Source organism: Candoia aspera, chromosome 6 (genome assembly GCF_035149785.1).
Source record: "Candoia aspera isolate rCanAsp1 chromosome 6, rCanAsp1.hap2, whole genome shotgun sequence".
Taxonomy (NCBI): Eukaryota; Metazoa; Chordata; class Lepidosauria; order Squamata; family Boidae; genus Candoia; species Candoia aspera.
In genome coordinates this window covers 41,992,089-42,009,240 of record NC_086158.1, presented here as the reverse complement: position 1 = coordinate 42,009,240, position 17,152 = coordinate 41,992,089, and the positions used below count along the sequence as shown (strand labels likewise).

The window sequence follows — 17,152 nt, the reverse complement described above, 5'->3', positions numbered from 1 at the left end:
ACTAGACATCATGGTGTTTCCCCTTCATTTCCATTTATTTGATAGTTGGAGCTGACAAGATCTCTCCTCTTTTGGCCTCGCCATCACACTTTTCTCCAGGAAGGGTGAAATTTCCAATTCTTTTTCAGCTGAAGCTGGTGATACTTCTCCTCTTTTGGGCTTCTCTACCTCTTCCTCCTCCTGACATCAGATAGCAGGGAAGAAACATTTCCCTCTTCTACTTTTACATTAGGAACTCCCCCAATATTCCAAAACCCCCTTCTTCATAAGAAGAGTATCAGCAAATGTATGGTGCAAATGGGCCAAGCCAAGAAAACGCCATATGTTCCTCATTTGGAGGGGTAGGGCTCCCAAGACAGAATGGATTCTACTTTAGCTGGAGCCATCTGAATTTTTTCAAAGAAATATGGTAACTTAAATAGCCTAACACAGGCAAATCAAACGTGCATTTCTCTGTCTTAGCATAGAGGCTGTAGCCATAAAGGTGAACTGTTTGAACCTAATCAGTGTGGAGAATAGGATTCTCAGAGTATATCAGCAAATCATCTATATACACAACCAAAATGTGTCCCAAAATCATGCAAAACATATTTCATAAATCTTTAAAAGACTGAGGTGTTGCAAGTACATGCTAAGCCAAATGGCTTCACCAAAGGGTCAAACTTCCCGTAACAAATACCAAAGGCAGTTAAGTATGTGTGCCCCTCTTTCATACAAATCAAATTGGAAGCCTTCTGATAACATTGGGAGAAATGTATGCCTTCTGCCTCTAAGAGTTCAGAAATGAGGGGAAAAGAGAAATGATTGCAATGGCTCAAGAATTCAGGAGCTGTTAATAATGAGACATCATTCTTCTTGATCCAAAAAATAGGAGCACTGCCAGGAGAGGAGGAGGGGTGGATAAAGCCTTTTTAAAACTTCTTGTTGATAAATTTCTTTGACAAGCTGATATTAGACAGTGGCATGCTCCGAGAATCAAAGGTGATGTTAACTTGTGGATTATGAATTTGTAGCCAGTCCCAAAATTATTGGAAGAAAGTTGTAGATATTCCTGATGGTTGCCACTGATGAGTTATAGAGGCTCACTTCACTTTTATGAACTGGACATCAATAGTCTCAACTCAAATATGGGGTTTGACAAGTTGATAGGCAGATCATATTTGTGTGCAATAAAGGATTCAGTAAATTTGCCCATGACACTTTTACTAAGGCTTGCAGTTGTATTTCAGGGCCAGCCTGAGTCTGTAAGAATTACTAAATGGCAATGCATAGTCCCACATATCTGGATTCCCCTTTTTTTTCTGGTGCTCCAGTCTCTGAGCCTTTGGAGACTGGAACCACCTCACTTTTGAAAAAGACAGATTTGGAATATTTATGGCATCTGCTTACAGATGGTCCCCCTGCCCTTCTCCCAAAGTAGAACATTTGGTTGATACTTCAGAAGTGGGAAGGGGGGTCTTTACAAGATATTCACATGCAAAGGGGCAGTTCTCCACAATATAGGCATAGGCCTGGTGTATTTTGGCACAAATGTTCTTGAGCAGATAGTGAAACTCTGCTAGTCCAGGTCCATGGATATATTTGTTTATTTATTTTGTTGGATTTGTTAAGGCTGCCCAACTCCAAGATGACTCTGGGTGGTGTGCAATAACTCCAGAACATATGTTAAAAACAGAACTAAAAACCATATGTCTGCCCAGACCAAAATAACTCTCCAACAATTTTAAATTTGGTTCATTTTTCAAAGTCTCAGATTTAGTAATTTATCAAATTTGTACCTGCCTATCCCAGCAAACCAGCTTGACAGGAGGAGGGGGAAGGAGGGAAAGAAAAAATAGTCACATCTTCCCTTCCCAACCATACTTTGCCATAATTCCTTGAGTCTCCCATCAGTACCTAAACAAACCTGGATTAATGCTGCTATGGTCTTAGAAGTGCTTTGATGAATGAGTTCATCACATATTTTATCTGATACTCCCTTTCAACTGGCCAGTTAAGCTTCTTTCATTCCAGTCACATTCTAAATTAACAGCTGAAATTCAGCAATATATTCCCATATCAAATGTTTACCCTGTTATAGGCAACACATTTCATAGTTGGTAAGTCATTTGCTTAACCAGATCCTCAGTTAGCTCCCCGGTGTGCCTCCAATTAAAGTCCAAGTCAGGTTTGTTCTAAATCAAAAGGGGGTTGCTCATTTTATAACTCCTTCAGTCATTAGGTCAACTAGAAATTCTCTAAAGGTTTGGCTGGTGGGAAAGTCATCAGATTTCAGGGAGATATTTAATACACATTGAGCAAAAAATACAGTAAATTACTTGGCATCCCATCATATTTGTTACCTGAAGAAGCAGGTACACAGTGCTGGAGAACTGTGACTGCTGTAACTGCTCCAGCTATGTCTCCAGGGCTTGGGACTGGACTGGTACAGGGACAACCAGTTTGTGATAAATTCTGTCCCACCTGCTGGGCTAGTTGGTTAACTGTATGGGCTAACCAATCCATCTGGGTTGCTACTTGGTTCTGATACTGGAGCAAGATAATGGTGAATTCATTGATAGTTAATGGAGTTGCCAGAAGATCTTGCTTAATCCTTGGTCTCTGGGGAAGTCCCTCCTCCCACAGTGATGATGAGAATAGGAGTAGGCAAAACCAGGTGTTAGTTTTCTCACTTTGGTTGGCTGTAAATCTTACCTCTCCAGATGCCTAACCTTTATTGAGAGGTTGGCCTATATGTCTTGGATTAGTCTCTTTATTGCAAACAACGAGGCCATCCTTGGACCCAGCCATGTTAGACAACTTTCGTCCAGTCTCCAACCTTCCCTTTTTAGGAAAGGTTGTTGAGAGAGTGGTTGGCATGCACCTCCAGAGGGCCCTGGATGAAGCAGATTATATGGATCCTTTTCAGTCAGGGTTCAGACCAGGGTATAGCACTGAGATGACATTAGTCATGCTTGATGACCCATGGAGGGCTCGGGATGGGGTGGTGCAACTGTCCTGGCTCTCCTGGATCTCTCAGTGGCTTTCGATACCATTGACTATGGTATGCTTCTGGACTGGCTCTGGAGGTTGGAAGTGGGAGGCACCATTTTGTGGTGGCTATCCTCCTTTCTCTGTGGCTGGTTTCAGTTGGTGTTGGTGGCTGAGGAGAGGTTGAGCTCTAAGTGGGGTGTAGTGTGAGGTGCCTCAGGGCTTGGGTCTCTCCCCTCTCCTCTTTAACATCTACATGAAAACGCTGGATAAGGCCATCCAACAGCACAGGGTGCGGTATCATCAGTATGCTGATGATACCCAGTTATACCTTTCCACCCCTGGCTAGACAGGTGATGTTGTGGTGACCAAATGCTTGGAGGCTGAGGGTCTGGATGGGGAGGAACTGACTTTGACTCAACCCTGGTGTCATGAGTGCCGTTGAGCTGAAGACATCAGCACAACGGCACACATGACAATAACGAGGAAGCAGAGGAAGGGACTTAAGATAAGCATAGCACGCACAACAACAGACACAGACCCCGGCCGGATGATTCAGCCATCAGGACACAAGAGAGGAAGAAGGAAAGACAAAGACAAGGCGGATCACGAGGCACACCCAAGCTGTTAGCAAAAGCGCAACGGAGATCGCCCAGCTGACAGCAATCACCGGCTGAAGGAGGAAACCGATTATGGGCAATCCCGGGGCACCAGCTGGGGCCCCGCAACCCTTCACCTACCGGCACGAAAGCATGCAGGACAAAGGGGGGATGACGCAACCCAAGGTGAGGGGGCGCTGACCGGCGCGCTCCCTTCACTCTCAGCTTTTTTCGCGCAACTCTACGTTTGAATAAACCTGAACCTGCTCTTCTCTGAATCAGCGTCTGTGTTTTACTCAGCGGTAGGCAGCGCATGACACCTGGCAAGGCAGAGCAGCTCTGGGCTTTTGCCCACCCCCCCACCCCCCACCCCCCAGGTCTAGTGATTTGTCATAATTGACTCTGGACAGGGCTGCACTTCCCTGGATTGAGCTGGTGCACAATTTTGGGGTCCTCCTGGACTCATGGCTCCTGCTCAATGAGCAACTGGCAGCCATGGCTAGGGGGGATCTTTGCACAGATCCATCTTGTGCACCAATTGCACCCTTTCCTGGACTGGGAGGCCTTGCTCACGGTCACTCATGCCTCAGTCATTTCCCTTGTGGATTACTGCAATACACTTTACATGCAGCTGCCCTTGAAGACCACCCAGAAGCTGCAACTGGTCCAGCATGCAGTGGTGCGCACAGTATTGGGTGTTCCTAGGTTTGCCCACATTACACCTCTGTTGCGTGAGCTGCACTGGCTCCCAGTTTTCTTCCAGGTGCAATTCAAGGTGCTGGTTAGCACCTTTAAAGTCCTACATGGCATAGGACCTGTTTATCTGTGAGACTTTCTCTCCCTAAGAATATCTGCCCATCCCACCAGATCAGATAGGGTAGACATGCTTCAGATCCCTTCCCTGAAATCCTGCCACTTAGTGGGACCTCGGAAGTGTTGGAAGTCCTGGCAAATCCAGCATGCCTCATTAGCATGTGAATTAGTATGTAAATTGAGTTGTCCCACAATGCAACTCTGAGGAAGTTGTTTGGTGCCACTCCCACTTCCTCTCTCTCTCTTTCTTCCTTCTTCCACCCAGGGAGAGGCAAGCATGCTGCTCTGCTCTCCATTCATCAGGGCCATGTGCTCGGGCCTTGATGAAGAATTCCACACAGCTCTTGGCAGCTGTAGGGCTGTGAGTTTAGGGCAAGCTAAGTATTTAGAAAGAAAAGAAGAACAAAGGAACTTCATCTTTTTCACCAGGATGGATGTAACAGAAGCAACAATAAAGTCAGTAAGAATTATTTTATTTATCTTAACCTAATCTGTCTAAGCGTGTAATTCTTTATGCCTGGGAGGGCTGAATGTGTAAGGTCAATAACCTGTGTTTCTCTGACATGCTCACTGAAGCTATCTAAGAAAATATTATTTTTTCTGTGCCAGCTTCTCAGCTGTGTTATAAGCTGCTCCATTTCAGTGGTTCTAGCAGGCCACTAAATTGGCTTCAGGAAGCATGCCTTTTCTGTGGCTGCCACTACCTTATGGAAACCTTCCCCCTGGTGATTTGGCAAGCCCCCACCCTTTCAGCCTTTTGGAAGGCCATCAAGACCTGGCTTTTTACCCAGTTCTGGGATAGAACTTGATTTAATTAAGTTGAAATTTTTAAATGATGGCAAATTGATGTCACCCCCATTAGATAGACCAGATGAGGAAATCAAATCCATGTTAAGGCTAAAACTACTTTTATTGAGGTAGGCTATAACAACAGAATCTTGCAAGTTGGATTGTGCTGTATCTCCTCATAGTTCAGTGAATTAGGGGGGTGTCTGTCTGAGTTACTTCCAAATGTTATCTCATTGTTCTGGACTTTAAAAATGATTCAGCCCCTTTTGACTAGGTAACAGTTCCTACATATCTCCATCAAAATCATCTTCCTTACTCTGTACATCAATTATAGTTAACATGACTATTTCCCATGTGTTTAACGATTCCCTCCTCTATCACATTAAAGATTACAATTTGCTGGAAACTTTTGGGAGAAGCTATGGGGTTAATGTTCAGGGAGTTGGGGAGCGGCTATATCAGGTTATGCTCTTCTGCTGTAAACAGCTTGGGCTGTGAAATTGTTGCTTTTTCTTCAAAGAACTGCTCTTTGGAAAACAACAGTAAAATCAATAAATCATGTTTTTAAACAGCTCTGTTTTTCCTGCTTTAATATAATTGAAGTACAAGTTCCTATGTACAGCTATCTTCAGTTTAAGCAACAGTTTTGTCTGACAAACTTCTCTACTTGTGATTGCACTTGAGGGGCATGTAGTACCATTTACCACACATGATGATAATAAAATGTCTACAAATATAAAAAAAATACATCCTACATGCTTTATTTTTGTTCTACAGTGGTGCTTATGAGAGGCCAATCACAATAGTTGCAATGTGGGTAGTATAATAATCATCAAATCCTGGATGCGTTCCTTGAGAAAGCCAGTTTTGCCTCTGAAACCTCCTGAAGATACATTGTGGACCTTCCTTTTCACAAATATTTACTCCATATATGTCAGAATCAGTGTCATAAAAGAGGTTAGATAATGGCATGATTGCCAAACTGCAATATTTTCGGCATTTATGGTTTCTCCATACTTTACTGAATAATGGCCATTTTTGTGACTGGGAGAGAAAACTAAGAATGGAAGATGAACCTTTATTTCTTACAGATATGCCACAAAAATTACTCAATTAAATGTGATGTCACTTGCCAAGACATGTAACAACCTGTCTTGAATAGGCAGCTTTCCATAATCTTTGGTAAAAAAATAAGACCACATTCTCTTCACGTACTCACTGTGATTTGGCACCATACACAATGTAGTCCGGTAATTCCCTGGTAGCATTTGATGCTTTTATGACATCGATCACACTTGGCTGGGGAATTGCCCTCAATCCATGTGTGCTGCATAACCTAGAAATGCATAATATATGCTTAAAAATAAACTCGGGTGCTAAATGAGACTGTGAGGAAAAGAGAGAGAGAAAATGAAGAATCCAGAATATCCATCAGAATCTTTATCAGTTCAAATAGTTCAAAATAATTTTGGAAGCCTGGTAGAAATGGAGAATTGTGCAAATTTAGGGAAGTTCCTATGTACAGCTGTCTTCAGTTTAAGCAACAGTTTTGTCTGATTGCCAGGTATTTCTGTACATTTATGCAAGTATGCAAGTAGCTTAACTTATAATGTGCATACCTCTGAAAGCAGGTTTTGAGCAGTATTGTATACCCATATGCACACATCATAAGTAACTGCCTCTCTCACTGCCTGTTTCTAACCTATGGCCTCAGTGTTTGATTCAAAACCCAGGTTTCAGTTTGTCTCCTGTACTAATTGCAACTCTGATTTTTTTTTCTCAGCAATGGAGAGCATACTGTTTGAATTTTAACGCAGTTACAATTTCAGCACAGGTTTTAATTTATCTAGTTGTACCAATTAATACTGTTGATGTTTATCTAGTGTACCTATTAAAATTGTTGATGTAGTAAATGGAGTTTAGTTGATGTTGTAACTGATGTAGTTGATGGAGAAAGATGCGATAATTCAGATTTCAGTTTTAAAAATACAGAAATTTCCTGCAAGGGATTGACCCTGTGATGTTTTGCTGCTGGGCATCTGCTTGCATAGCTTACTCTGGAGATGAGAAGATCTGGAAGACAGTAGATTTGTGGACCTACTTTATATTAAATGCATATATTGATTTTCACTAGACAAAATATTTAAGGCAACAAGGACTAAAATGAGTTAAAAGGAACATTATCACTTGGCAAATAAAAATTAATTCTATATCTGCAAATTCTGCCCAAAATGTAGAGTCCGCCATTTGAGACTGATATTTATGTATTATATCAAAAGCATCGTAGTGAATTGGCTGCCTGCAAAACGGAAATCTCTTTTACTAAAACAGCATTTAAAACAGCATTACTATGACTGTGTGGATTGCATGTTCTACATACAGATGTCTTAGAACTCATGGTAGATAATCAGTTAGTGAACACGTAGCACTGATCTCCCAAATATGCCTCACTTACATTTGTATTTCTCTTGGATTTTACATAAGTACTGATGCAAGGAGCAATATCTTTGGACACACATCTTTCATGGACAGTGTATTTACAAACTGTGGAGAAGAAAGAAAAAGAGAGAGTCATTCTAAATTCACCCTGTATTCAGGACAAACAGTTTCCAGTTTCTTCTAGAGACTGGCTGTTAAAATATATATATTCTATGTATGCAACTGTATATACAATTTCTGGAAAAAATCCCAAATGAGTAAGCTGTTGTCTTAATCCATGATAGTAGATTCATCTTAGGACACTCAGTATTGAGATGGCATTGATCAAGCTTGTGGATGACCTCTGGCCAGCTAGGGACAGTGTTGGTGCACCTGTCCTAGCCCTCCTTGAACATTCAGCAGCTTTCAATACCATCAATTATGATATCATTCTGGACTGGCTTAGGGGGTTGGAAGTGGTGCTATAGTGGTTCTCCTCCTTCCTCCTTCCTTCAAGGCTAATTTCAGAGCAAGAGGTTGAGCCCTAGACCTCTGTCTTGGGGCTTGCCTCAGGGCTTGATTCTCTTAACACTCTTGTTTAGCATCTACATGGTGTTGTTGGGTGAAGTCATTTGTCAGCATGGGGCTTACAATCAATATGCTGATATACTTAGTTATACACCTCTGCCCTGAGCCATTCAACTGATGCCATCAAGGTTCTTTCCCAATGCTTGGAGGCTGTGAGGGTCTGGATGAGAAAGAACGTAACCCTATAAAGATCAAGTGGCTGTAGATTTCAGCACCTCCCCTAAGATCTGGAGACTTTCCATAACTGTAGTTGAAGACAGACAGAATTAGTGTGCAATTTGGGGGTCCTCCTGGACTTGGCAGCCATGGCCAGGAGGGCCTTTGGATAAATCCATGTTGTACACCAGTTGCACCTGTACCTGCATCAGGATGCTCTGCTCATGGTCATTCATGTCTTAGTCACTTCTTGGTTGGACTACTGTAACACACTCTACATGAGGCCACCCTTGAAAAAACATTCAGAAGCTGGTCCAGAAGGGAGCGGTGCATTCAGTTTGGGCACACCAAGATACATTCACATAACACAACTGCTGTGTGAGCCCTACTGGCTCCTAGTAGGCTTCCTAGTGCAATTCAAGGTCTTGTTGTCATCTTTCAATCCCTGTATGGCATATGACAGGTTACTTGTGGGACTGCTCATTTCCAATTGCTTCTGCCTATCCCACCAGATCTGCAGGGTGGGCATGTTCTATGTCCCTTCTGTCAACTAGTGGGACTCAGGAGGTGTGTTTTCTAAGTCGCAGCACCTGCCCTTTAGTACAGCCTCCCCACAAGATCTATCCATGTGGCCCTGAACCTGTTGACCTTCTGGAAGACCTTGAAGCACTGGGGCCCAGATGTTAGTAGAGCCCAATTTGTGTGTTTCTTTTGTGAGAAGCCTTTTCATTATGTCTTGCCTTATGGCTTTTATACTGTGTCATTGTATGTATTTGTTAGCCGCCCAGAGTTATTAGGTTAAGCTGGGCAGACATATAAATTATTTAAAGAAACAAATAAATTAATTGTTCAGCCTAAAGATTTAACACCCACCTGAGCAATAAACTCACTGACACTTTGCCCATGTTATCTTCTGAACCTCATTTTCCCATAAGTTAAATTTTGAAAGTGATGTATTAACAGTTGCTATCTTTATTCAACTACTCTAAGTTATGTCCTATTGAATCTAGTGGTCTTACTTCTCAGTAGACATCTATAGGATCTTAACATTTTAAAATTTTGTCCCAAGGGTTTTGTCCCTCCAGGAGGTCTTTGTTTAGATGGCAACGGAGGACATGCCTCTTCACCTAGGCATTTGTAAAATAATAATCTATTTCAGTATCAGACTGTTGTTTGATTGCCTTTTATAATATCTTTGTTTTTAAAAATCAGCTTGTTTTAGTCTTTGGGACTGTTCAGCACCATCAACACAATACTGATGAATTTCTTCAATGCATAGGAACAGCTGTGGGAATAGGAAGCTCTTAGAGTACATGATGTTCAGCTTTTTAGGTAGATCCATCCAAATCCTAGAAAATAGTATTCTCTCTGAGTTATTACTTTGGTTGTCTTGAAAGCGGATCATCTGGTTCTCCAATACAAATGGTGTACAATTAGAAAAACCTCAAGCTTCCTTTGAATGAGGAACCTACTAGAAATATTGAGGCCTTACTATCTCTGTTTTAAGATTAAACAACAACTAAATCAGGAAACCCTTTCCCCATCTCTGTGGGAGATTTTGATATGACTCTTCCCAACTGACATGTAAGTAACCTTACTAGCCACATTTATGATGCCTCTGCAGGGACTTACAGGAACAGCACAAGCCTTGCTTCCTAACCCCCAGTAGCATAGTGCGGCAAAAGTTGCAGTAGGCAGGCTTCTTGAAATGTTTCAGCCTCCAAGCATGCTGCCCATCATCCTTTACATTCTGTAAGGATTAAAAAAAACAAGCTCACTTAAACTCAGCAGAGAAGAATCAGTATGATGGGTGTCCATTGACCCACCTGGGTAAAATCACAGAAATATGCATTTCACACAGTTATTAATATTATCTCATCATAATATGAACTAGGCCCTAATCAGAACTATGGAAAACATTCATCAGCTTTCCTCACACAGACATTTTGCACTCTTGATGAACTTAATTGGCATGTCAACCATCTGTAAATGATTGTCTGAATTAACCTATGTTATAGTCTTGGTAGCTTCCCATCATTTTTTGAAGAAGTAGCTACAGAATTTTTAAAAATTAAACTTTTACTACCATGCAAGAAAATAATCTAAGATTCATGGTAAATAATTATCTAGACTCTAAATTAGCCTGTCTCAGCTTGATTTTCTCCTGATGTGTTAACAGTATACTTCTATCATCTCCAAACAATAACTATTCTGACTGGAGATTCAATCTGATTACAGTGGATAAATCAATCAATCAAAACAGCCATAACCCAACACTTTTGGCTACCACTTTGGATAAACTGGCCTAAACCATTTATGTAATATCATGCAGTCATAAGAAAGACAAAGATTCCTTGAATAATCTAATGGAATTATAACTCGGGTTTCTAAAACTGTAAATATGTTTTTTTTCTCTCAGCAACTGGTATAATATAATTATCTGCAATGGATGCTAGGCTTTCTTTTTTTTAGGAGAGGGGGTGTTCCTGCAGTCTCTGACAGATACAAAAAATGAATGTGTATCCTATGAGCAGTAGCACCTTTATCATAACTATTGAAAAAGCAAGTGCCTGATTTGGAGGAGAGTAAGTCAATATGATTCCATGAATGCCATTATAGTCAAAAGCACTCCAGAGTATTGATGATCATATGTATTATATGATTTCAAATATTCTCTTTTGTATGATTATGGTGGCTAACATCTCCATCTGGGATATAATGATATGCATGGGAGATCTAATCTCTTATCTACAGTCTCTTGCAGAGACATAAAACATTAGCATTTCTCTACTGTGGAATGCATCTTGATATATTTTTTTCTAAACATTTAGCTTAGGGATTCCCACTCTGTGCCAGATAAACCTTGTCAGGCAAGAGCCAAAGTTGTATCAGCAAGCTTCATGGAGGTGGCTTTCAGTAACTGCATTACACAATCTCCAGTTTCTTTTTCCTTTTATTTTTCCTTTTCACATTTCTTATTTTATTTTATTTTTTCACTCATTTACAAAAAGTCCACAAACAATACTCCCTAAGGACAATTAAAGCAAAGCCTTCTAGTTGGGACTCATGAGAGTTAGTCCAGAAAGTTATAAAATTAGGTAGAATCCACTGATTCCAGTCAAAGAGACAAGCATAGGGGACCGTAGACATTGAATCAGTCAGTTGTTTCCAAAGGAACAAATGGCCTTTTAGAGGCTTCTAATGAGACAAGCCCCACGTGGCCAGGTAAGGTAGGAAGTGGCATGCTACCGAAGTGTTGAAAGAAAAGAAAGCAGAAACCACCCAGCATATCATGAGTGGGAAATTTATGAAATATAGAATTCACCATGTCTGAAATGCACAAAACCTTATACAGGAATATTATACCAGGTTTGCTGCTGTATACCAAAAGATGCTGCTTATCTTCTGAGACGTAATATACTGGATCAGAAAAAAGGCCTTCCCTTACATACTGTAGTCTAAAATTATTGTCCCACAATAGTGAATAATGCTTACAGAAAACTCACAAAGAGAACTTGAGCACATCAACATCCACCTACTCATGTTCCTCAGCAACTGACATTCAGAGGCATATTGCCTCTGGTTCTACATAGCTATAATTACCAAGGACAATCACTAATTCCCTTATTTTTCAAGAGTTGTAGGGTTGGAATTACAAAATATATTTTCCTATGTGTATTTCAATCTGTCCTGTCCTATTCTGTTTTCTATCTGATTACTCAAGAAGACAAGAACATCAGATAACCTCTCAAAATCCATCAAGTGACCACGCTACCTTCAGCTGCTAAAGTTGGGATTCCTTAATCATAAGATTACAGAACTGGAACCGAGAAAATGGCTCCTGCTGTCAGTGTACCAGGCAATGTTTGTCCCAGGAATTAGGAAGGTTGCTTGTACTGTATGTCTAAAGAATCAAGGGCAGATGGAGGGGATTGTCACCCTTGCTGAAATGGACTCCAGTTCTGTAGCACCATAATATAACGACAAACAATTCACACTTAATATTATGTCATTAGATTTAATTTGAATCTAATCAAAGATATCTATATTGGCTTTCTTCACATTTTTGGTGCAAGTTTGGATAACTGTTAATACAATCCTTGAACACTGTGCAGGCAGTAAAGATTTTCTTAGTGTGTATGGTTAAAAAGGAAGCTGAGAATCAGGATTTTGGGATGCTGGCACCCTCAGGTGGCCAGACACTTTAAAGGTTCTAAGAGGGTGTGTGTATTCAAATGAATGTTCATTGGAGGCCCTTTCCCTTCCCACTGTACTATGCAGCAGTGTGCTTTACCCCTTAAAGGGAGACCCATCCCAAACATGCATATTATTTGTTATATATTTGACATCAAAAGCAGTATGTTAAAATTTTCTGTCCCTGAGAGTAAAAGTCGAATAAATAAATAAATAAATAAATAAATAAATGACTGCCTTGCAATGTACAACATCTCTTTAGTCCTTTCCTCATATTCCATCAAGCAATACAAATGTTAATAAAAATAATTACACATAATGGTAAACTACAATTAGATTATTGGTAAAAGTTATATTTTTCTCTACTTTCTTGTAAGCAGCTTCAGATTGATCATACCTAATTTCCTTCAGAAAGTCCCATTCTCTATAGCGCCTTTCCTCAACTTAATTCCCATAAGTGCTTCCTGGGCCCAGTTTCAGGTATTGGTGCTAACTTTTTAAGACTACAAACCGCCTGAAGTCTGATTATCTGAGAGATTTCCTCCCCTATTACAAACTTTTCTAGATGCGAAGTTCTACATAAGAGGCCCTTCAGAAGATGACTTGCTTACAAAAGCCCATTCATTCAGTATGCAGGAGAAGATCTCAGCTGCATTGCTCCCAGTTGTGGAATGTCCACCTTTGGAATTGCATTTGGCTTCTACTCTTTATATAATATTTATTTATTTAAAGAAGTTTTTCCACAGAGTAAAAACAATGCAAATTTTGAGTTAGAGGAATGGAGAAATGGAGAAAAGTAATAGAAAAGTGAAAAAGAAATATAGAAAAAGTAGAAAAGAATGTAGAAGAAAAAAAGAAAAAATAATAAAGAAGTGACTTCCAGTCTTAACAGTAGTTATAAGTACATTTATTTTTTGTCTTGAAAAAAGCAGCTGAAGGCATATCTTTTGCCAGGTTTTTGACTATTAATTAATGTTTACTTTGATTTCAATTTATGTTTTTTTTAAATTTCTATCTTATGTTCTGCATTTTAATTATTGTTAGTCACATTGCATAACTGAGTAGAAAGAAAGGATATAGCAACTCCCCCCCTCCTATCTTAGCAAAGGTATTGTTACTCTAGAAACACACCAGGCTGGGGAAGCTTGGCTTATTGTTGTTGAAGTCAGGCCTGCTACTCACTGTTTCCATGCCTAGGAGAACCAGCAGAGGGATGGTGGTCATGCCACCCCGAATCCATTCTTCAAGTGTCACAGTTCCATCATGATCATAGTCTATTTCTTCCATCATCTCTTTCAAAATCTGTAGAAAGCAAAATCCAATTATGAACATCATATTCTTTTTTAGTTGCAAATATTCTGATGATAGGAAATATACTGTAGGCGTTGAACACCAGCACGGAAAACAAAACAGATTGCAACCTTAAGTTAAAAAGTCAAGGGCAATGGTGTTTGCATTGTGAATAACAGAGTCTAGGAGCTAGACTTTGCAGTACAAAGCTATTGTAGCACAGTGTTCAACAGACTTAGGAGACAACTTTTAGGCTGCACTTTCAGTCTGAATATAATCAGCTGATCTCACAGACATAATACTGTCAGTTGATTCCATTAATCAACTGAGACATAGAAGGTATCATATAATATTTCCATCCAAGTCAGCTTGTCAGTTTGAACTTTGGGTTTTATCACATTGCTTTGACTTCTTAAATCTACCCATCAGCTTGTCTTTGCTTCTTTAGCTTTTTTTAAATCCTTGTTTGTTTGCAGCAGAATTGGCTGATAATCAGTCCCAAGACTAACTTAGAGCTCGATAAAACTAGTTTGGGGGCGGGGGTGTTGTTTGTTTCTTTTTGCAGTTCTTCTGTCACACATTCTCCAAATCAGATTTTTTGAGTCTGCAACTTCTCTTTCTGTGAAACCATAATTATCCATAAAAGATGCTTTAAGGAAAAGATAAGCTGTGAGTGGGTGGGTAGGGGGCTTAGAAATGCTGTAAAAAAATTCGAAAACAATCTTTTTTGTTACCCATTTCATGGAATTATCCTTTTTGTGACTTGATTATCACAATATGTTAGACAGGTTCAAACTGGCTATTGATAATTAATTGATAAGCTGATGACTCAAGGAATCAATAAAAAGAACAACAACAACAACAACAAAAAGTTGTAGCATCTTAAAGGCTAATTGTGGCTTAAGTTTTTGTGGACAACAGTTAATTTTAAGATGCCACCAGATTCTGTTTTTGCTGCAACAGACCAAGATAGTAACTCTTCTGGAAATAAAAATAGGAATCATCATGGTACCTATAGTTCAATCCTAGTAATTCAGAGCTAATCTACATAATAATTTAATATAAATAACATGCAGATGCTTTTCCAGATTTTTTTTTAAAGTGCTTGTCAGAGCAATCCTAACTGAGCCATGGAGAAAAGAAGCTTAAACCTTCCTCCCATTTGCCATGCAAAAATGCCATTGTTCCATATAGGGGATTACCAAAAGAGTAAAAGAGAAAGAAAAAGAAATAAAAATTTCCACATGGGGGAGGGCATATATTGCTAAGCAAGTTTCTAGGATGAATGTGTAACCTTTTGCACATGGTGATCTCATTCTTTGCACATGGTGATCTCATTCTTTGCACATGGTGATCTTAATCAGTATTGATCCACTGCTATGCTTACATTGGTGTGAAGAGAAAGGTAGTTATATACTATGTATTGAATATTGTGTATGACTTAGCCCTCAGAGGAATAAAGTGATGCTCAAAAATAGAACAAAGCACTTTTAAAAAAATTAATTCTGATGTTACATGGAAAAATAACTTACTGGCCTTAATTCTGTGGAGTCCCATTCCAGATATTCTGCTACATGTACCATTTGATTGATAATACGATCCAGCTCCTGAATTTAGAAACAAGATGAAGAAGGTAGATGTTTTTAAAACAATGTGAGTAATACACCGTTTGGATGTTGCAATTACATATCAGCATGCAAGGAAAAAATTGGTTAACAGCTTTATGAAGATGAGCCTCTTTAATACAACTGTCGGGTTTCTCTCTCTTTTAAGAATAAACCCTTTAAAGAGTTTGCAGTAGGGTACTATTATGCAATACAGACATACCCATATCATTACCTGCCATTTAAATTTTCCACAAAGTAATTGAACATCAAAACCATTTTGGAAAATTTAAAGGGCCAGACCAAGCTCTGTTGCTGCTATTAACCAGGTAAATTTACCAGAGTCTGTCAACTTTGAAAAGGACCCATGAGGGCCCTTTATGAAGAATCCCTCAACTTGGAATGGTCTTGTTTCCAAGCTGTAGCCTAGCTGAAGAGACCTAGCAACTTTTTCCAGAGATAGCTGATGTATCCCTAGTTCTATGTGCTTTGTAGTAATATTGCAGTAGGAAAGCCCCAATGCTTTTAGAAAAAAAGTCTACTTCTCATCCTTTTTTTAAGAAACGGACTACTTTGAATGATAGCTTACCGAACTGTCCAGGAAGCCATTGCCATCTGTGTCATAGAGGCGAAACATAACTGCAAGAAAACACAAATGTGCAAAGATATGTAATAAATGTACGCTCCCATCACAAAAGGGCTCATGAGCCAGCCTTTACAGTCTATCACTGCCTTAATTTCAAGGTATGAGCTGACCACAGTCTCTGCCTCCAGTTAACCTTTTGTATTTGATAATTCACATCAAAATAAATGCACAAACATTAAAAAAAGGAATTCAAAAGCAAGTAAGTAAACATTAGCTGAACCCTGAGGAGGGGATGAGGAAGAAACTCAAGATTACCTCACTGATTCTCTTTGGTATAACAGAAAGCAGAGGGAAACTCTGACAGGCTTCCAAGATTCTGTTACTATTTACGATCGTTCATTCAGTGACCATGCAAAGTTACGATGGTGCTGAATGAGTGGTAGTTACCACTGGTACTCAGAGTTCCATCTGTCCCAGCACCCCATGGTCATGTGATCGCAATCTGGGCACTTGGCAACCAGCTCGCACTTATAACCAGGTGCAGCAACCCATGATCACGTGATCGCCATTTGTGACCTTCCTTGCCGGCTTCTCCAGAAAGTCAATGGGGAAGCAGGGAAGGTCGCAAGTTGCAAGGGTAAGTCTCTCCCACCCGTGCACCCTCCCCCAGCCCCTCTGCGCTTGTACCGGCCACTTGTGCACCCTCCCCAAGATTTGCCGCACCTCTCCTGCCACTCATGCACCCCCATGCACCCCTATGCACCCCCCCGACCCTCACACCTGACTCGCACTGTTGCGCACCTTCCCTGAGCCTTGCCATGCCTCCCTCACACTCTCACAGACATCCTTGTGCCCTCCCTCACCCGGCAGCAACCATTTATCTGCCTACCAGCCTGCTTGCAAGCCTTCCAGGACTTGCAACTTCCTACCAGCTTCCCCACTGACTTGGTTGTGGGAAGCTGGCAGGAAGTTGGTTTGTTTGTTTATTTTCTATCCTGCCTTTATTATTTTTATAAATAACTCAAGGTGGTGAACATACCAAATACTCCTTCCTCCTCCTATTTTGTCCACAACAACAGCAATCCTGTGAGGTGAGTTGGGCTGTGTGTGTGTGACTGGCCCAAGGTCACCCATCTGGCTTTCAT

The 17,152-nt window shown here is 40.3% G+C and overlaps 1 protein-coding gene across 1 annotated transcript in view; it reads right to left on the bottom strand.

The window, feature by feature from the left end:
- Nucleotides 1-17,152, bottom strand: part of DGKG (diacylglycerol kinase gamma) — a 171,693-nt gene that overhangs the window by 52,093 nt on the left and 102,448 nt on the right. The window contains exons 9-14 of the mRNA XM_063306837.1: nucleotides 16,011-16,060; nucleotides 15,350-15,424; nucleotides 13,710-13,829; nucleotides 9,966-10,083; nucleotides 7,627-7,715; nucleotides 6,391-6,507 (exon numbers count right to left, since the gene is read on the bottom strand). Of these exons, the coding sequence (XP_063162907.1) occupies nucleotides 6,391-6,507; nucleotides 7,627-7,715; nucleotides 9,966-10,083; nucleotides 13,710-13,829; nucleotides 15,350-15,424; nucleotides 16,011-16,060 (569 nt within the window). The remainder of the gene's footprint in view (nucleotides 1-6,390; nucleotides 6,508-7,626; nucleotides 7,716-9,965; nucleotides 10,084-13,709; nucleotides 13,830-15,349; nucleotides 15,425-16,010; nucleotides 16,061-17,152) is intronic.